The 22,433-nt window shown below is 41.0% G+C and overlaps 1 protein-coding gene across 6 annotated transcripts in view; it reads right to left on the reverse strand.

Moving 5' to 3' along the window:
- The window catches only part of PLEKHA5 (pleckstrin homology domain containing A5), a 181,138-nt gene extending 160,004 nt beyond the window's left edge, over positions 1-21,134 (reverse strand). For all 6 annotated transcript variants that reach the window (XM_075440278.1, XM_075440268.1, XM_075440259.1 and 3 more), the window contains exons 1-3: positions 21,008-21,134; positions 20,805-20,881; positions 17,776-17,833 (exon numbers count right to left, since the gene is read on the reverse strand). In XM_075440278.1, the coding sequence (XP_075296393.1) occupies positions 17,776-17,833; positions 20,805-20,881; positions 21,008-21,096 (224 nt within the window). In that variant the 5' untranslated portion in view covers positions 21,097-21,134. The remainder of the gene's footprint in view (positions 1-17,775; positions 17,834-20,804; positions 20,882-21,007) is intronic.
- Positions 21,135-22,433: the final 1,299 nt, after the last annotated feature.

Genomic DNA, 22,433 nt, shown 5'->3' on the forward strand with positions numbered 1-22,433 from the left:
GGTAAAAAGTAGAAACTACCCCTGCTTGTCTCCAATAAACCAGCTATCACTGCACATGTCTGGACAGCACCATACAACAGATGACAACAAAATGCTAGTTTTGTGTAGATACTAGTTATGTATAGATGCTCAATTTCCACTCGCCTGCCCCTGCAGTGGGAATGCTGATCACCTATTGGTAAGTTTCTACTACTTTCTGGAAATACTAGTAAGACAACAAATTGATATAGTTGCACGCAAAGCTTTTTTCAAATGCATGTAGAGCTTCCTTGCTAAAACTGCAAGAATATTCATGATATCAACAGACATTTACTCTAAATTTATTTTAACAAAGGGGAAAAAAAGATTCAATTAAGATAATGGTTCAAAAGGAGATACAAAGAAGAAAGATAAAAACAAAATTTTGACAGCTTTAGAAAGACATCACTAAAATTTAGGACCCAGTGGCTCCATGGACATTGACACAGGCAACCTGCAGACGATAGATACTATTTCATCACTTCAGTCTAAATCACATCAGGGAACAGAAAAATGCTGTTGTTTAACTTCTTCTGGGAAACGAGACTTGTAGCTTAACTTTAGTGCCCACTTCACAAAATCTGTACTACTATTCACAGCAATTGGGATTTATATGGAAATCTTTGAAAGACAGTCTGAAAGAACATGAAGCTTATACTCTCCTCTGTACTGGATGTTACTGCTGAATTCAGTATTCAACGCAGCACATTTAGAGTAAGAGGGCAATTTTCTTCCTAGTTACCTTAAATGAGAACCAGATTATTGCACTTTTTGTTTGTTTTAAAGAAACCAGTGTTAGAATCTGCAAAGAAAGGGATTTCAATTTTCAAATCACCACCTAAAGAATGAACACTACAAGTCAGCTAAAAAAAACCCTTGAACCAGTGCTAACACTACACAGATGTGCTTTTTTGGGTTATTATTTTACTTTGGGAAAGTCCCTCCCCCCCAGGCAAATACAAAAAAGAGAAAGTCAATTAAGCAGTCATAATTAACAAGTATACAAAGAGGAAAAAACATTTACTAAAGTAAGTTCTCTGTAGAACATCATTACAAACATCATATTTTTTTTAAATGATGAACTACTTACACAGGGCAAACAAGAAAATATTTTAATTGGCCTCTAACTTCATACTCTTCCACCTATTAATCTTGTACCACAATGAAAACCTTTAATCTGTTTTTGTAGCAAAAAGATTTCCTACAACCAGATGGTTAACTTTGGTTAGATTAAAAAAAAAAATATTCTTCGAAAGGGAGAGCTGAGTCATGTAAAATATTTAAAATGAACCACTTCAGCTGCCTCAAAACAGGTTATAAAGATACATAAACTTTTGATGAATTCACACTATTCAGTTCATCAACTGCCTAGACAGGTCATATCTTGAAAACACAGTTGTTTCCTTGAAGCTCAAGGGAACAGTAATTGTACGTCAATTCCTGTCCCTACTTCACATAGGGTACTAATCATTCTCTCCTCAGCTGCTGGGACTACACACCAATGCTCTTTCCAAATATTTGTAGAAGCACAAAGCAATCTTGTAGATTTTTTTTTTTCTTCTCTCCGCTAAAAGTTTTTATTTTGAAGAAATGCGTCCATTCAGAAGCATGCTGCCTCTCCTTACTCAGCTGCCTGCCTATTTACCGGTATAATTCACAAAGTATTTCTGTCACTCAGTATGTTGCTTACAGTTACTGATGCACACCAGCTAATATCCTTATACCATTATCTTTTTTGGGACTTGTATCTCCTGAGGTTTCTGTGAGTCAGTTTTTCCCAAATTATTATCCTGGCTATTACTACACTACCAGCTGAATCATAATAGCATAAAGTAGTAACACGGGAAGATGAGTACAGCTAATTATTGGAAAAAAAAATAAAAATCACAGCTTCAAAGACTGTTACACTTACAATATTTATACAGTCTTCTTTATTAAACCTTGAGCAAATAAATATATATTAATTTATAAAATATCTAAGTATAGCTTACAGACCAGTAATGGTCTCATATAATTTCTGGTGGCCCAAAGAATTATCAGAACACCAAAGAAGAGAGATCTGACCATATACAGAAACAGCTCAAAGCAGTATCACCAAAGAGCTCTAGAACAAGTATTTCCATGATATTTTGTGCAGCACAAAACATGGTCTAAAAGCACGAAAAGCCGAGCTTCTCTGAAAAATGAAAAAACAAGAACAGTGGTTTTGAATGCAAATTAAAAAAATCAAGTGTTAAAACATACAGCAGAAACCCAAGTTGTTAAGTTATGGAGATGTACTATGAAATTAGATTCTTCTCCCTTCCCTTCTCTTTTATTTGACTGCTAAGTATGTACCATTATATGGAATTAAGTCAAGCAACTTATTTTGTTTTTATCATTTCAATACATAACTTGGAATGCAACCAATGAAATAGCACAAATTATCTCTAAAAATAAGACCAGAGAGTTTAGTGGCTCTTGATTATGTTTTCCTTACAAGGATCCTTTGCAGAAAAGTACATGTTTCAGTTTGGAACAATGATAATTAGTGCCTGTAGGAATAAAGCAAACTGATTTTTCCACAGCAATATAATTTCCTGTAACTTTAATTTTTAAATGCTGATACTCCAGCAGTTGCTCAGAGACAAATTTTACAGCCTACAGTATGATCAGGATTTGAACCAATTTAGCTGTTTTCAGTTTAATCACCCCACCCCCTAATTAAAAAAAAAAGTTAGTTTTACGTATTTATTATAAAAAACCTGTATATGAAGAAAGAGAATCTGTCAATAAGCTCCACATATTTTTACGAATGCTAACAAATTCCTCTAGCTTTGGGTTAAATTATTTAAAATGACAAAACCAAACAGATGTAACTTGTAAGTGCACCTGGAGCACAGGCGTTATGCCCATCCTCTTCTCGATATTGCAGTGGGACTCATTTTCAGAACTTCAAGAATCCATCTTCACTGACTAGGAAAAGTAATGCTTAATCTACATAAAACAGGGCATAGCTGAATTGCTTAAGTACAGATATAAGAGCTGACAGTGGCTTGCGGAGAGACTACACTACAGCGGCTACACTCCAACACGTAATGTCAGTCCCAGAGTACACTTAATGGACACACAGTTCAGACGCGGATGGAACTACAGTTGTCCTTACAGCCCTTCAACAGTTGCTGTTCTTTCAGCAATGGTCAGAAAACAGTATTTTAACGGGAACGTAGCTATACAAAAGACAGCAAATGCAACCAAATTTGAGAGAACAGACCTGCACCCTTTCCTACTGAAATGAAAAATAAGTATCAGCACTTTCATTCGAAGTTTTAATGCTGCACAGGGAACTATGTTTAATCATCACACCTCAAGAGGAGGATTCATTAAATACTTCAAAAGAAGTCTCCAAAAAAGACCATCATTCTATTTCATGCAAAAAAACCTCTTCATTCCCTTGCAGACTTCTCCGCCAACAGTACTGGATCTTTCCCAAAATCAATCCTGGGGTTACAGAATTAGACCAAGAAAAGCACTGACGCAACAATGAGTTGAACGGACATTGCGCCATTCACTCAGCCAACCCCAGAAGTCAACACAGAGTCAATCCATATGGCGAGGTTATGCATGTATTACCATTTACAGTATCCTTATTCTCTGACTTTAAGGCTCTAGAAATTCAGCAGCACTGTTGCAAAGTGTTGTGGAACAATAAATCCTACCCAGCTAGTCATACACCAGACTTTCTGTAATCCCACTGATGAAACTCCCCTAATTTTCAGATGGAAATTAGAAATGACTATTACACCATTTCATTAACAACAACAAAAAAAACCCACATCATTTTGATTATGTAACAGAAGTAGCTTTTTATTTTCTTTTGAAAGAAAGCACAGAACTAGTACCTTAGCTGCTCCTACTACTTCACAGCCATTAACCTGAATTTTTACTTTAATATTTAAAGCATTGTGCTATGACCACACAGATGTTTATGCTTTTCATTTTTAGAAATAAATTGTATGTAAAGTTAATCTCCAAGTAAATAATTTTGAGTAAAAAATGCTGTTCAATGGCACAAAATTAAGTATTAATAAAACTGTTCAAGAAAAGAATTTAAACACCATTCTTCGAAGATGGCTTTACATTCCATAATACATTTATCCTTGCTTCAGAATGAGCCATTTCACAACGTATTAATTAGAACTTAACATTACTTTACTTACAAGACAGCTACAAACGCTTTCCATTTTAAAATCTGTTATATTCTCAGTTCAGCACTGCACTTTTTCATCAGTACCTCTAACAGTTAATTTCAGTATCCACTTTAATCCACAAAGAAAATTGAAGCGTAGCACTTAATAATCAAATCTTTCTTCATCTAACTATCATGAAAGCCTCCTACACAAAACCACAGATGTGTTGGTGAAACTTCCCCAGGAACATTACAAAAGCACTGTAAAGCTGTTTGGACTTATCTAATGACCACAACACTATTTATCTCCTTCAAAAAACAAAGCAGTTTTGATAAAAAGAAAGCAAAAATTCCCCAATCACAAGTCATATTTTTCTGTTATCATTTCATAGTGACTTTATCATGACATCTTATAGACCTGGAGATAAAATGGAGAACGAATTGATCTTGTCATGGTGTGGCAAACAATAGAACAAAGAACAATTCAACAAGTTTATTTTCTTCTAGTTTCATTAAATAGGTGGTTTCCTTCGCCAAAACTAATAGGAGCCAATCTTTCGTAGACGACAGTTCAAGAGACAAATATGCCTAAATTAGGCCAATCAACTGGCAGCACTATAAAGCAAAAAAAATACTGAAGTTCCACTGTTAATCTACCTTTTCACTCCGTGTAAAACTAGAATTGGTGGATCAAGTCCTTAGCAGCACATAGATGCTTCATGGCCAATTGCAGAGCATCACTGATCTAAAGGAAACACACTGAACATCTCTCTCTCAAAAGAATGACTGACAGGTTTCTATGAAGTACAGGAGAAAGTCATAAAATATGTGAATTTACCATCGTCCCCTCTTCCCACCACTCTTCTTCACGGAGAATGGGAGTAAGGAAGGAGGTGAGAGGAAACATGGAAGAACAGATGGGCCGAAGATTTTATTTGCTATCAAAAGCACGTAAATTCAATGCTTTAGTATCACTGGTTTGGGTATGTTGAAGGTGAGCATGCACACACATATACCACTTCCTCTGGCTTACAACCTTAAAGAAACATATCAAGTAATCCACCAGTATACATAAAGATGGTTTTTAAACATAGCTTTTAGTTACCACGATTACAGTGAGTTCACAGAACCACAGAATGTTCGGGGTTGGAAGGGACCTCTGTGGGTCATCCAGTCCAACCCCCCTGCCGAAGCAGGGTCACCTACAGCAGGCAGCACAGGACCTTGTCCAGGTGTGTCTTGAATATCTCCAGAGAAGGAGACTCCACAGCCTCCGTGGGCAGCCTGTTCCAGGGCTCCATCACCGTCAGAGGGAAGAAGTTCTTCCTCATGTTCAGGTGGAACTTCCTCTGCTTCAGTTTGTGCCCGTTGCCCCTTGTCCTGTCACTGGGCAACACTGAAAAGAGTCTGGCCCCATCCTCCTGACATCCACCCTTCAGATATTTATAAGCATTTATTAGGTCCCCTCGCAGCCTTCTCTTCTCCAGGCTAAACAAGCCCAGGTCCCTCAGCCTTTCCTCCGACGACAGATGCTCCAGTCCCCTCACCATCCTCATAGCCCTCCACTGGACTCTCTCCAGTAGCTCCCCATTTTTCTTGAACTGGGGAGCCCAGAACTGGACACAGTACTCCAGATGGGGCCTCACTAGGGCAGTGTAGAGGGGAAGGAGAATCTCCCTCGACCTACTGGCCATACTCCTCCTAATGCATCCCAGGATCCCATTAGCCTTCTTGGCAGCCAGGGCACACTGCTGGCTCATGGTCAGCCTGTCGTCCACCAGCACTCCCAGGTCCCTCTCCACAGAGCTGCTCTCCAGCAGGTCTGCCCCAAGCCTGTACTGGTGCGTTGGGTTGTTCCTCCTCAGGTGCAGGACCCTGCCCTTGCCCTTGTTGAACCTCATCAGGTTCCTCTCTGCCCAACTTTCCAGCCTGTCCAGGTCTCGCTGAATGGCAGCACAGCCTGCCGGTGTATCCACCACTCCTCCCAGTTCTGTGTCATCAGCAAACTTGCTGAGGGTACATTCTAACCCTTCATCCAGGTCATGGATGAAGAAGTTCAACAAGACTGGGCCCAGTACTGACCCCGGGGGGACACCACTAGTTACAGGCCTCCAACTAGACCCAGCGCCGCTGCTGACAACCCTCTGAGTTCGGCCATTCAGCCAGTTCTCAATCCACCTCACTGACCACTCATCCAGCGCACTCTTCCTGAGCTTCCCTAGGAGGATGTTATGGGAGACAGTGTCGAAAGCCTTGCTGAAGTCAAGGTAGACAACATCCATAGCTCTCCCCTCATGCCATCGTAGAAAGCTATCAGATTGGTCAAGCATCATTTCCCCTAGTCCCTAGTGCTCACTCTTTCACTTTTAGTTTAGGGAAAAAAGTAAGCTTAATTAAAGTAAAAAAAAATCTGTAACGCATAACATGTAATTTAAAGTATTGACTTTTCAACATTCAGCACTGTATCCTAAGCAGGTCCTAATTTTGACTGAACAGCAGAAGATCCTGCCGGGTTCATTTCAGGTTGCAGGCATTTGATACTGAACTGACCTCACAGTATTTACATTCCCCTTCGGAAAATTTGGCATGCAGTCCGCCTGGGGAAGATCATGCCTAACACTACTTGAGCTACCAGTGCCAGAAGCAAGCAGAATAACAGCGAAAAGAGCAGGGTGAATGATAAGGGCACATATATCGAAATAAAATAAAAAGAAGAGAAAGAGAAGGTCAACCAGCAGAAGAAAAGAAGAATTAAAGAGACAACAGTTGGAGATAGGGACTTATTAATATCGGAAAAACAGCTAATTTTTTTTTTCAAACTGTGAAAACTGCTGTTCCCAAAAAGTGCAGACAGGCTCTTCAACTAGTAAAAAGAGCATTACCTCAACTCAACGAAAATAAACTAATCGGAAAACTTTAAATATTTGTCTCTGCTCAAAACAAATGAACTGCTGCCAACTACAGTTTTGTCTGCATAACATTTGAGTTCTCATTGTGGTGGTCATATCTATGTCAAATTTGGATAGAAAAAAGAATAAAAGTATAAAAATCCCCAGTAAGCTCTGCTTTTGATCATTCCCACTACAGTTGTAACAGAGGTATCTATTGAATCCAGCAGTTAAATCGAATCCAAAATGTATTCACCTCCATTCATTACAATTTAGGTCACTATTGCTGCAAAGAAATTAGATAGGAATAAAACAGCCAGTCAGCAAATCCCACCCCTGTTTTTCCCAGAAGTACTTATCGCATCTCCAGACAAGTGAAAAATTATGTTTGTTCCTTACAGAATCACTCTGCCAGCCACATAATCTCCTATATACCAGGCCTGGTGAAACTGTACAAGACAGGTTCTGAACCAACTCCAGATTAATTTCTTCACCTCATTGAAGTATTAAATAAAAACCCTAAATTACCATAATTTCGTTGAAAAGCCTATTTCCAATTGCCGAAGGCAATTTCCAAACAAAGGCATAAAATAACTGAAATGCAAGAGTTCTTGTAGAAGTTAATGTTGATTGCAATACCTGTCTGAAATGACAGTACCTTCAATCCTTATTAAAAGTTTGAGAAGTTTCTGCCTGCTTTAATGACTTACAAATAGCATCACTGAAAGTCAAAAAGAAAAACCAACTCTGCTACTGAACAACAACTGCAAAAGACCCTCTCCCCCTCTTATTTAAAACCAGGATGCTAATAATCCCAATTCCTCACCCTGATGCAGTCTCTCAGGTACCCCAAGCTCAAACCATCAAGGGCTGTGAAACACAACCAACCCCACTTAAAAGCTAATAGGACATCACTGCTTTCATCAAAGATTTTTTTTCTACGCATGTCTCACTTCATGTAGTTCTTTCCCATCTACAAAATTACAAGATTTGCACATAACTTACATATTTGAGCTCAAAAATGTTTTGAAGCATCAGGCACCCAAACACAAGATTATAACGAAGAGGATAAAGCACTGGTATTTGAATTGACTGCTGAATCTGACAGCACTTTTTGTTGTTTTAAACCACAAAGTGAGCAATCAGAGGCAACAGAAATCCTGAATTTCTTGTTAGACAGGTTTGGCACTTTCACCTGAACAAAAACCACAACAGAGTGAGCTCTATTCTGAACCCTATTGCAAAATCTGTTTCGTGTTTAGCTTAGGCTACAAGAATAAAGAGCAATTAGGAAAAAGTTCAAATTTTTTCTTATGTCTGGAAAACTATATACTTTGACAGTGAAGCAAAATGCAAGTGATTCATGTAAGAAATCTGAAGTGGGAGGTCCTTGAAAGAGGCATAAATCACAATGCATAATATAGATTATACGCACACACATATATATTTAAAAATAAAAACCCACTACTGGCAGTAAGAAGGCCAAAAGGATACAGTTTCATTTCATTTATATTTAAACAGAAGTCACGTTACCCATAATACTAGGTATCACTTGTCTAAATAATTCCAAGACTTTACCTTTTATGCTGTTTACCATGTACTATGTGTTGCACTCAGCTAGAAAATTACACAGATTTAATGGTTTTGTTGTCAATGTATCTGCTTTTAAGAACAAAACTTTTCTTAAACACTGTTTGTGGCATGGAAAGTCCTAACCTAGGAAAGTTTTAAATTCGATTTCCAGAAAAAAAATCTTTAATTTAGTAATTGAATTCTCAGACAGGAGCTGCAGAAAAAGAAATACAAGGCTCAGTACAAAACGATATAGAAGTCTAACTACCTTTCCCAGTAGTGTTACCACAATTTGCACTCGGCTTCCTTCTAGTCTCATTTCCACACTACTTCAAGGCAAGGTTTATTCAGTGGCCTTGTCAACTGTCAGTTCATTTTTACCCAAAGCCAAGCAAAAGGAGGAACAGAAGCAGGAGACAGACTCCATGGCAGAGATCAGAACACACTAGCGTGTAAAGGTTCATCAGTCTGGTGTAGTCTCTAGGTGTACTTGCATAAAGAGATAAGAAATCCTAAGTCAGTATATTTTACTGACCACCTACAGACAGATGGCCCAATAGTCCCAGTGATGAACATAAGTATTTAGGCTCCCAAACTCTTCAAATCCATTCTACAACAGTTTTCATAACTACCTCCTGCCTGATCAAAGATAACTTTAGTGACTTACACTCATAAAATTCACTATACTAGAGATATTCCTCTCAGGTGTTCAATTTTGCCAACTAAAAATTTATTGGTTGAAAAGTCAAATGCTTTTGACTCTGCAGATACAATAAAGAAGATGGCTCAATTAATAAAAGCTAAAATTTTACTAACTGAAAAAAAAAGTAACATTTCTGAGCTTTCTTAACGAAAAACATCTCAGTGTTTAAGACCAGGTAAGCAATGGAAGATAGAGACTGTACCGTAAAAGATATTTAAGATCAGAACAGACTATATGAATTTCTAATGATGTTTAACTTGCATCATTATTCTGATTAAAATTGTTAAATGTTTGATGTTATGACATTGATTGCTCAAACATATATTTTTGTTTGTAATTTTCATTTTCAACCTTCTGTACGGAACTTTACCAAGGATTTCAACCAAAAAGTTTTAAAGTTATCTAGAGGGTTTTCTTTACACATGGAAGAATACAAAAGAAAGTAGCCTTACAAAACGGTACATAAAAACAATCAACCAACCAACAAAACCCCCAACACTCTTAGCCAGCTTTACTCTCTCCACCAAGAAACCAAGTTACCCTTTTTGACATTTGGATTAAAACATTTTTTCTCTTCCCCATAGGTATTTGGGAGCACCACTTGTTCATTCTTGTTGCTTACAACATTTTATTTCGAAGTGAACTTTGTGTCCTTCTTATAAACCAGGTTTACTGAAAAACTTCAAAGATGATACATCACCTATTTTTTACACACCCCACAAGCTATTTTCAAAAATAATAAATGTTGGACATTGGTCAGCAGCTGCATAACCCATAGACTTTAACACAAAACTAGAGAAAAAAAAATAAAATGACAGAATTATGCTAGTAGTACAACTCAGATAAAAGCATCAAAAGCTGTATTTTTTGCAGGATATATACAATTTCAGTAGTCCTACTGAACTGAGTTGCAAAGAATATAGGAGTTTCCACGAAACAGTGGAACTGAAAGATGGCATTTTAAATCAAAACTTTCACTAGGTATTCTCCTTTCAAACACCTTTGTTTACTAGGATCCCTCTTATGTGGTCTGACACACTGAAATGTTTCCAGCTAATAAAGCACAAAATTAGTTCTTTAAGGATTTGTTTCTACTAAATGCGATTTGTAATAGATTCTGGAAGAGGGAAAATAAAGGGAAGCTCATTTTAAAGGATAAGTTGCTTGGCAATATACCTTTCCTTACAAATAATTGATCTTACTAGGTCACAGTGGAAAAAGCCATGAAGAACTAAGTTTCTGAAGCCTCCTGAATATGCAAGTGTTTTTTAATTGTTTATATAAAGCTCTATGACCATCACAGGCCGCAGAGACATTCAAAACGCTGTCTAAAAGCTTTTTTTTCCACTTCACAGATTTCAAACAAGTATTCAACTCAAGTTTTATAGGTCCAGAGCACAAAGCTGCAACTTCACAACCAACCATTTAGGCAGACCTCCCCTGTCCTACCCAGTACTGGGAAGTCGGAATCCTTCCCAAAGAGCTTTACTGGAGTGCCTATGCTATCAAGTTCCCACTCCCAAACCACTTCTTCTGAAAGTGGCTGCTGATGCAAATTCTTCCCCACCAACACTGCTGTCAGAGAATACCCTCCCTTCAACCAAATGCAAGAGAAATTAAAGTGAACAGAGAGAAACAGCCGTCTTCCACATCCAAAAGAAAGAAGGCAATGGAAGGAGAGAAAAGGGCAAGTGTTTAAATTTAGGTATTTACTTACTGAAACACAGCAAAACACACACATACAGGCACCACGTTGGCAGAAATCCCAGCAGTCAGGGCTGTGGAGCTTTGCTTCCAGCCAGCATTTGCCTCAAGCTTCACAGGAGCTTTCTGCCTCTCTCACACACACACAGAAGCGTACTGAAGATCACTCTGAACTGCCAACCAAAGTGTATCTCAGGCTTAATGAAAGTGTAACTCATTATAATAAGAGCCAGTGTAACATAAACATATGCAGGAAAAACAGGCTTAGCACAGCACCACAACAGATGCTAGTTTTGATTCAGTGCAACAAAACACTTGCAGACCACAGAAAAAATTGTGTGCGATTCCTTTAAATAAAAGCAAAGCATATTGTGCGCCAGGTAAAATTTTGATGCATAAAAGTTTTACCAAATAGTTGCTACAGCAAGTAGACTTCTCTGTTGGCAAAGTTCACACGGTGCCTGCCAGTTCAGGTATTTCTGTCAGTATTCCTCAGTTCCAGGTACTGCAGGACATGGGTACTGAGACAGGGAAGAGAAAAAGAACCTGTGCAACACCCTGACATAACAGGATGAGGAAATACTCGTACAGGTTCCAAAATAATTCTTAGAGAGCACATCAATTCAGTTATCTTTTCTCCCAAAGGGAGGAGGGGTTGGGAAAAAAAATGCATCACTATCTTTATAAAATAATACAGCAGCCACCTACATAAAAAGTTACGATTGATCAGCATTTCCTTTGCTTTTCACCACCCTTCACACACTGTAGATATTGAAAATGAAAGACCACAGAAGAAATCACTTCGCAGTAATAACATCCTAAAGCATATATTAGCTTTATCTGCTATTATTAACCCCATCACCAATTAAGGCCAAAGTTAGGGAAGAAATATTAACACTTCCAAAACCAAGCATCCAAAACTGGGAAAATTAACTTACTAATTTGTTTACAGATATCAAAAAGCTTGAGTGTCTTCAGTGTCTTTCTCATGGATTTCAACATTTCAAGTACTAATCTACATATAGTTTTTTAAATTTTTTTAAATAATCATCCATTTATTCTTAAAAGTGTCTAAAAGCTTGGTGACAGTTTAAAAAAGAAATAAAAAAATCATTAAGTTCCCTCATGGTTTGAAGTCTATCTTAGTAAAACTAAAGCATTCAAGGTATTACCCAATTTAGAAACACACTTCAGGAAAGAGACATCTCAAAATATCAACCACAGATGTCACAGTCAAAAAGAGACTTTAAAAGCAGTCATTCCTAATGTTCATATTTGATACTCTACCTGCCAGACTAACTTTGAAACAGGTTCATAAGCCAGGGGTAATAGGCCCTGCCAGACCTGCACACGAGTCAGACAACATGTTTTCACAGGGTGAACTTTTGCCGCCCTTCCCTCTAGGAGAAATTCCATCGAGTTGGCTCCTAGGAAATCAGCTCCCACCCCTACTCCTTTTACTGACTTCCCACTGCCACCGCTCCTTTCTGCCTGGTTTAGCCTCCACTCCTCCCCCTTCAGCAACTACTCCCACCTTTTCAGCCTTCGCCTTCAGTAGGCCACTACCTCCATCCTCTTCCCACTGCATCACCCCTATAAGCTGCTTTTGGACGCAGTCTCACCTCTCCTCCTCTGCCCCACACTCGTTTCTTCCTATGTCTAGAATCCTTCCACCTCCACACCCAGCTTCAGCACTGCGGTATTTTTGGTTCTTGAAATACTTAGTGGAATAAAGAAGTAAGTGCTGAAACAGATAATAAATTTGCAGGCGTTCCTAAAGAGTTCTCCTTTTCTGAACAGCTTTGCTCACCACAAAGGTAAAAGGCACAGGTTAGTTCGTTGTAATGTTATGTCCCAGTTCACTCATCCAGCCATATGCCACTATTGGACCTAAGAGTCTTACCACGTAAAAACAAATCAAATGAAGGCCAAGAATAAACTTTAGTCTTTCCTTGATTTTAGTAAAATAAAGGTTAGGGGTAACAAGAAAAGAGCTAGATTTCTGTGAGGAATGCTGTGATTCTTACTGTTGGAGGAAAACAGTCTGATCTGTTCCTATTTTTTTCAAATTCCATTCTTCCTTTCAAGAAAGGGCTTCTCTGCAAATGTAAGTGGTCGTTCTTCAGTTTTTCTGGAGACAGTCTCAGGTGAATGGAGAGGATTTTTAGAACAACAAAGGTTCAAACATAAGCTGAATTCTCAATGAGCACAGGTTTATTTTAGTAAACAACAGAAACTCACAGCTGAAAAAGATCTTCTCCCTTTTAATCACTTCATAGATATTTCTTACCTTCCCAATTTTCAAGCTACTTGCCTACAATAAGCAAACTTGCATTGATGAAAGCCTCTATAAAAGTACACAAAATCTCTATTTGATGCAAGTGACCTCAGCTTTGGCCTGGGTTTGCCAATGCCTTGCTTCAGCAAGCAACAGGCAAAAATTGCTCTGATAAATACAGAAGAAGGTAAACTTCAACATAAAACCCTAAAAATTAAACTTTAATTTTCTTAATTCTTTAAGTTTTTAAGAACTTTTTCAGTCAGCTGCCCAAAAATTATTGGTCCTACAGCAGTTAAGAAATATCAAATTCTAATACTCAAACAGTATATTTAAGCATACACCTATAGAAGCCAAACTAGTCATACCAATGCAAAATTCCTCAAATATCATCCTTGGACTGATTTTTAAAACAATTTTATTTGGTAAATTAATTACCCAAGTAATATAAACCTTTTTTTTTTTAAATCAATACAAAAATCCTTATATATATTCAGAACCACTGAAATGAAAGAGGAGAAAAGGCAAGAAAAGTAAGCTAATGCCTGAGTTTAGATAGTCAGGTGGTTTTAACCAGCAATAAGGGTTTCTTAAACACATGCATATAAATAAATACCGACACATGCATACACACGGAGAAAGACGTTTCTATGTCATTTTACAGCACTCAAAGCCAGTAGCTTGGTGCCTAATGACTACGTAGTCATCACAAGGTACTGACAACATCAAGTTGAAAATTCTTATTGATCTTAATAGGGGAGGAGTCTGAAGCCCATGACTAGATAAGTCTGCTCTATTGACAGGTATCCTACTGTGATCGTCATGTATCCTTTTGCACTTAGAACTAACGTAACTTAAACTTCCCATTCTACTATCCAGCTTAAGCCTGTTTTGAGGACAAAGCCCTTAACTTCTCAGAGATCAAAGAGTGCTCAATACACTAAGCATAAATAACTAGTCCAGTGAAGTATTCTAAGCAGAGCAAAAGAAAATTTCAAATTTTTCAGCATACCGTGCCATCATTTTCAAACTGAGGAGTCTTCCCATATCTCATTTTACTTCATAACACGGAAGATTCAATAGCTAACTTGTAGTAAATTAATTATTAAAAGTTATATTTGAATGTGTCAATCCTACAGTCATACAGCCTTATATACCAGCTAAAAGTTTAGTTATTGTATAAATAAGACTACACCCAAACCAAGCATTATTTTTCAGAAAAGTTTACTAACAGAGCTCCCATCAAGTGATGAGGAGGGGCTATCTGTGCACATTTCTAACACTAAGTAAACAGAACCAGACTTTCTCAGTCCCAAAGAGACAAAACTTTAACAATGTAACCACACCTCATGAAAACATATACAATATATTATGGCATTGCATTTTTTTTTTTTTACTTCAAATAACAAACAACACCTTTTGTTATTTGCATTTACAAGGGATGGTGAGGATGTGGGGGAAGTATTCCATCATTACCAAGTATTAGAATTCTGCTACTAATCCAAAAAAACTGCAAAAAAGGTCAAAGTCCTAGCAACCCTATACAAAAACAAAACCACATTACGCAATGGAAACAACTCCGTATCTATCCCTGTTTCAGAATATCTTTACTTTTTAAAGCTAGAATAAATTCAATGTCATGGGGGGGGGGGGGGAAGTGTGTAAAATAGTCACCATTAGGTATTTACTTATTCTGAAAACGAATGTACACATCCCAAGAAAAATACAGTGTCCTTTAAAAATAACTGCATTTCAATGCAGCCTGTATCCTGAGTCATTTGTCTGAAACGCCAATGCAAGGAACGTTAAGATTTAGCTGACGATTATCTCCTCAACATTATGCCAATTTGATTATACAGTGTTTACTACATCAAAGCCAGAAAAAGCAGTAATAGATTCAGTGACACACCCACTTGGAACAGCGAAGACCTATTATTAAAGAAACATAAGAATAATTTTCAAAAGGTTTTTATTTTCAAACACAGTCTAGTATAAGATCTTGCCACAAAGCAAGGTTGTTAAATATTTTTATTCAGCCCACATATTTGAAGCTGTGCCTCAGAAGTTAGGTGAAATTATTTGTGTGATCAGGAAACTTGACTATCCTTCTTGTCTAACTCTTATTGGACACATTACAGAAATCCAACAGACAAGTTTCACATGGCTGAATGCATCGACAGCCTGCCATTAACATTCATTCCCTCCTAATGTTGTAACGCACACCAAACATAAACCAACATACTTCTTTCAGACCTGACCATGAGCAAGTTGTCAACATCTTCTGTTTTAACACAGTTTTATTATGCTGTAATCAACATAATAGCCATTAATATTTAGCGAATTGGTACACTTAAAAGAGCAGGTTACAGTTGAAAACCGGCACGTGGGGGTGCCCGTACAGCACAAGGTCACAACACCCTGTGCTGTTTCCCAGTCACGCGGGAGCACGGCAGTAGTTTACACTCAGACAGCTGGAATTATTATAATCAGCACATCACTCGGAGTTACACTGCCGAGGCTTACAAGATAGTGATTATAATGCTGTCACCGTGTCTATGTTAGCTCTCACATCTTCTCTAGCACCGGCAGGGCCGAATGCTAGACAGCTTTCGAAGGAGAGGCTATCATCGGGCAGAAATTTAAATTCAGCCTGAGAGGCTACACAACAAACACGTATTTAACTAAGGATGCCAAACTGGTCGCGCCATGTGAACCCTTCGGCAGGCTTGACAGCACTATCCCTGCTATCCTCCTCCATCTATCACATCACAGAGAAGTGGTGTTTGTGCAGCATGTTTTCAAAGATGCAGCACAACTTTTAAATATAAACAGAGCTATTTAGTGTTGGCTATCAGCAAAACAATCAGCTTAATTTACATCCTAACAAGTATGATAACACCTTGAGTGCAAGATCTTATAAGCACAACAGTAACACAAACAACCTACCGCTTGGTAAGTTTGTGCTTAAACAGTCACTCTACAGCAGCTGTCCATGCACTTTTTTTTATTCCAGGAAAACTCAGGTTGCTATTTTCCAGTTACTATAGCTAACACATTGCTCATATGTTTATTCTATGAGAACAAGTTCCATCTGAAAGTACCGACGGATTTCTTTTACTGTAATACACACACACAAATACAGCTCTCTAATTTTCACTCTTCTTCATTTAGTAATCTGAATAGAACACCAGAGGTGAAATCCTTAGTACACTCCTGCCCTCAGTCTGGTGTAGTTCTTGTCAGTTGCTATCCAACTCTAGCATAATGTAAATTACAAGAAGGCACAACAGAATAGTAAAACAAACACGTTGCCTATCAACAAGAAGACTCCTCCTAGAGAGCCCAGCAGCAGTTTTGACCAGATTTTTGGAGGATTATCCTTCAGTATATATTTTTTTAATTTATTTTGCAATGAAATCAAACACTTTCCCATTGGTACATAAAATAAGCCATGCAACACACACATAAGAACCATCTCACAATGTCTACAATGCTACTTACACAGAGCAGCTGCATTTTGCTCAACACTAGGACATAGAAAAACCTACCTGCAGCCTATAACCACTATGACTATTAGTAAACTTCACTCATATGAGTTATCCCACTGATGACACTATTCATTTAAAGATGGCAAACCAAACACACAGCGTAGTGAGTAAAAACTCCTGAATGAATCGACAAAAGCCTGCAAACTGTTAAATAGCAGAAGAAGTGTATTAACCAGATAAATACACACAGGTGCCACTAACGTTTTCCAGATAAGGATGGTCTGACTATCTGCAGAGGAAAAGCTTTTAAGAAATTTGTACAGACCTGATCAACATGACCTCTGGACTTCTATGTAACAGCTCTATTTCCATGTCTCTCATTTAAAAAGACAAAGCAGTCTACCACAATGGACACACTCCTCAAAACATACTAGAACTCGAATAAGAAAATAATGAAAATCAATGCTAGAAGCAGAAACATGAGGTCTGCAAAGAAAACAGCCACATTAAACCTTCAGAGCAGCTTAAACAACGTAATTACTAGAGAATAGGGCTGAATCAAGACTCTCCCAGTGCCAGAGTAAGATCTTGCCTTTCTGAAAGCATTTATGGCACGACAGCTTATACACACAAGTGTCAAACAGACAAACTCAAGGTATTCTTGACTTGCAAGAACACTTGTTGCTAGATGGTCACACTCACAGCAGAAATTTCATTTGAATCTGCATCCTTGAGCCACATTAATTACAAATATTAACATAAAAACTCAATAAATTGTTTTAGCTATGCAGAATTTAGTAAACAAAGGATTACATACACTATGACAAGCTTGACTAGTCCTTTCAGATTTATAGCATAACATTTAAATTTATTTTAGAATACATTCAAGATTACAGCAACATTTAGACAAACTAATTGAAAATCATAGTATTGTGACAGATAAACATTCAACTTACTTTACATAATATCTTGCACCTTCAAAAGTATAAGCTTCTTCCCAACCTGTGGGCAAGTCTGGAAAACAAGCAGCAAAACATTCCAATTAACTTTTGAAATGATGCTAGCCATACTGGTCTACTCCCTAAAACTAAGGTAGCTGTGTGTCTGATTCCACATGTTGAAAGCTGTAGTCCTATAAACAAATTATTTAGAATTGACTCCCATTACTGTCTCAGCTGAAATTCTGTAATCCAAGAGAAGGTACACACATAGAAATCCAAATCAGATTTTCCATTCTCAAATAATAAGGGTTTAAGTGTGTTTATTTAACAATGTTTGACTGTTAAGTAGAATTCAGTCATCGCCAGTTCTTTCTGCCTTGAACTTCAGTAGCATCAAATTACCAGGCAGAGCTCTAACCAAAAATCAATTTACTGAGTCTGGGTTACGTGCAAGTCACAAGCATCTTAACAAGCACGGTATCAACTCCACCACAGAATATTAACATTACATTAGCATAATTCCACCACTGTTGTGACTAACAAGTGTTCCTGCAGTGTTTACAACTCTATTCAATTTTACATGAAAATAATTTCCACAGCAGATCTAGTGGAGGAAGTGGGTGCATCTTTTCCTTCTCTATTATCATTCTCAGGAGTCACAAGCCCACACATAAAAAAAAACCCCAACCACTAATGGTCAATTTTTTTCAAGAAACAGCTTCCTGATGTAATGGAAGCTCTGAAGAGGTTGGGCACCTCTATGCAACTCTAGATATATCACCACCCTTAAAAGGCTGCCCAGGTTAATAAAAACAGTAATTGATATGTAGGACTCACTCATTGAATTATAAAAGCAAGAATGCATTTCCTAATTGAAAGAAAAAATATTCATTTTGGGTCATGTGACTCCCCCCTGCTCCCTCAGTTTACTTCTTTGCTCTGGCTGGCTTTTTCCTTCACTCCTGTCTTCTGCAGAACAAAAATCAAGCTGTCTTGATAACGGCACAGGGCAAAGTACAGCAAACAGGAAGTCTCTCTAGCAGAAGTATTTATGGCTGCTATTAGAACTCTGCAAAAAACACCTTTCCAGTGCTGAATATCTCAAGGAATAAAAAGCACTTCAATTCATAATGGAGGACAAAGCTTTCCTCATCGTCCAGTAAATATCTCACAGTATTACAGAAGAAGGAGCTTTACAACAACATACATTTCCAAAAGAAGTGTTATCCGCTCAAAAATTGTTTCTTAAGAGAAAACATATTTCAAACATATTTTGACTAAGTTCCAAAACAACGGTCAGGGCAAAACAAGATACAAAACGCAGAATTAATCTATTTGATTGTATTTATGTATGGAGAGATTCATTAACATACAAATGAATGAGAACTACAGAAACAGGTTTGTTTTGCAGATACTTCAATGTCTGATTGACAAATAGTCGTCAGTATATCCAAGGTCATGCCTCACTCTTGTGTTCAGAAACAAGTTTCATTTACCTGACAATAACTCTGCTATGTTACATACAATACTCCAGATACTCCAAAGCAACCTGCATTTCCTTTAGAAAGCACTCAACGGCAGAAACAAATCAGACACTTAGAAAATTACTGGGAAATCACCATCAGTCAACAGAGACGCTGGTAATAGTTTAAAAAAAGAATTAATACTCAGCTAATGTTAGCGTCCAACAAGCAAAGCACTTCACATGCATCTGCCCCCATGCATACTGCTGTAGATGAAGGCCAGTTTCTCAATTAATCTGAGTACTGAAAGCAGGGACAAGAGGAGCCTGATAGCAATCAGGAGTTCTATTTCCCAGCATTAAATAACTTCTTACAAGCAACAGCCCTTTGTTGCGGATCAAACTGCAGAGTTCTAACAGCCAGAAACGTATGCTTTTTAAACTATTCCCGACTCAAAAAAAATGGAAAAAAGAGACTGCCCACAGTTTTCTAAAAGGCTGTTTCTGACTCCTTAATGCGTAAGCATTAACCAAACATAAAAAGCAAATAATCTGATATAGTCCAATTCACTTGCAGATTTTCCTGTGATTATCCAAGTGATTACATACATAAAAACAACTGCACTTCTTACTACACTCCACCACCTCCCAGCGGCATACGCAGCCTGTGTGCAATTCCAGCAGCCAGAGTTTGGCTCCGGGTCCTCAGAGCGTCTGCTGCGAATCCTCCTCCTCCAGCACCTCCTGCTGCCACTTCTCCGGAGTGGAACAAACAGCAGCGGCAAAGGCGGCCGGATTCCACCCTCCTCCCTCCAAGTTATTCCCAATGTTTCGGTCCCTTTTCATCCTACCTCTTCCACCCCTACTCAGTCACTTCGAAACCACCCACGCTCTCAGCCTAGATGGAAGCAAAGGGAGGAGAAGGGTTTCTAGGTGACTACGTTGAGTGGAATCAGCCTCTACGTTTCTACTCTACCTATCATGGTCACATCTTAGGTACATCTAGGTTACATCTTAGGTAGTGCCGGACGCAGAAATCAGACCTAGTGGTTTAACGCCGAGCCGCTGAAGGATGCTGTGCAGGTGAATGAGCGGGGCAGCCTGTCAGAGGCTAGAGGGGAGCAAGGCGGTCTCTGATGGCAACTGCACGGTATCATCGGGGTGACACCAGGCAACGGGAAGGGACCAAAGACAGGGGAATCGCCCAGGCGCGCAGGGAAAACCCGGGGGGCAGAGGAAAGCGCCTCGGGAAGCGGGCGGGTGGCAGCCGGCCTCGCCAGGCCGCGCCGTCACGCCGTTGGTGCCCAGCCCGCGGGCAAACGGCGGCGGGAAGGGAGCGCGGGAGGGATGAGGAGCCGTCCCGGGAGGGATGAGGAGCCGTCCCGGGCGGCCCGGCGGCAGCGGGTCGGGAGGGGGCGGCGGGGCTGAGCCCGCCCGGGGGCTGAGGCGAGCGGCGGGGCGAAGGGCTCGGCCAGACCCCAGGGAGCGGGGAGGGGGAGGGCGGCGCTCGGCGGGCGGCCGGGCGGGGACGGCCATGCTGGGGGGCCCCGGACGCCCGCCGGCCCCCGGGCGGGGCTCGTACCTGCGCTGCGGCGGTGCCCGGTGATCACGGCCTCTCCGGTGAGCGGGTGCAGCCAGGTCGTGCTCTTCGCCTCCTCGCTGCGCGGACAGACAGACGGACGGCGTCAGGCAGGCGCAGCCCCGCAGCCCCGCCGCCCCCTTCCCCCCCCCGCCCAGCCCAGCCCGTCCCAGCCCCGCTCCCCTCCTCGCCGGCCCCCCGCTCACTTGATGAAGAAGACGCGGCCGCCCTGGCTGATCCCGTAACTCCAGCTGCCGGGCAGCGCCCGCAGCCGCTCCGCGCTCAGCTCCGCCATGGCCGAGCCACAGCCGCCACCAGCGCAGCCGGGGAGAGCGCAGGGGAGCGGGGAGGAGGGTGAGGGGGGGGTGGGGGGACGGCGCGGGCACGAGCGAGCGCGTCCCCGCCGCCGCCGCCAACACCTTGGGGAGGGGGAGGGCGCAGCGCGAGGGGGAGGGGGGTGCCGCGGCCCGCCCCGCCCCGCCCCGCGCGGGCCCGCCCCTCCCGCCGCGGGGGCGCGCCGCCTGCCCCCGCCGCGGCCGTTGGGGAGGGGAGGGGCGGGGGCGAGCGCCGGGTTCCGGCGCGGGGGGGGGAGGCCTCAGTGGGCAGCGCCGCACCGGGCCCGGCACTGGCGGGGAGAGGAGCGCCCGAGCGGCGCTGAGGGCGGCCCCGCGGGGTGGGAAGGCGGGGCCGCCGCCGCCGAGGCCCGGGTGAGCGGAGCCCCGCGGGTGAGCGGAGTCCTGGGGGCCTGCCTGGCCCGGGCGCACTGCGGTAACGGTGTGCGGAGCCCCGGGGGCCGGCTGCACCGGCCAGGGGCCCGGCCCGGGGGCAGCGTCTGCGGGCGGGGCGTCCCTGAGGGACCGCTCCGACAGGGAGCAAGAACTTCCGTCGGATGTCCTCCGCGGGGGTGTACGCTCTGCTCATGCCCTCGACTGTAAGCCTGTGGGGTTTTTTTTTTTAAATTTCTCTATAAAGGTGTAGTTTGGGAAGGAGGGGTGAAGAGGTGCCGTGTTTTTTCTTCACGCAGACAGCCCTGTCCTGCAGGAGAGCTCTGGGATGCTGCGTGCACGCGTGTTTTCGGTGTGCGGGGAGGTGGTGGTAACCCGGCAAAATCCGCGTCTGCAGAGATGGAAGCGCGTGTGTGTATAGCTTTAGTCACATCAATAATCTGATCGCGTGTGCATTTGTACATAGGTATGCACACATTTCATTTAAGTTATAAATAACGAATGTAAATTACTGAAACTGTGTCGTGGCCGTAGTGTTTGTAAGAAAATCTTGCCGTACAAAACCGCTTTCTGAATGAGGAGTAGAGCTGGGAAGTCTGACAGTATTCCCGTGTCCACAAAGATATCTGAAATTCACAGCTGATGGTCTTCTGCACAGCGGCTTTGTCTGCTCGCTCCCTTTCTAAACACCTTGGGAAAAACAAGATTTGACAGAACAAGCTGCTGTGTGGTTTGGTCCCCACCCAAAAAAACCCAGTTGCCCCACACGAGATATTCGAGACCTGAAGAGCAGTGAACATGTGAGCAGATCTTAAGTTTTACTTAAGTAACTGCATGTGAGATGAGACTTCCCCCGCGTCCAACAATAGCCTTCACTTCCACTCACCACTGACACCATCTGAGGTCT

The sequence above is a fragment of the Opisthocomus hoazin genome, chromosome 1 (assembly GCF_030867145.1).
Source record: "Opisthocomus hoazin isolate bOpiHoa1 chromosome 1, bOpiHoa1.hap1, whole genome shotgun sequence".
Taxonomy (NCBI): Eukaryota; Metazoa; Chordata; class Aves; order Opisthocomiformes; family Opisthocomidae; genus Opisthocomus; species Opisthocomus hoazin.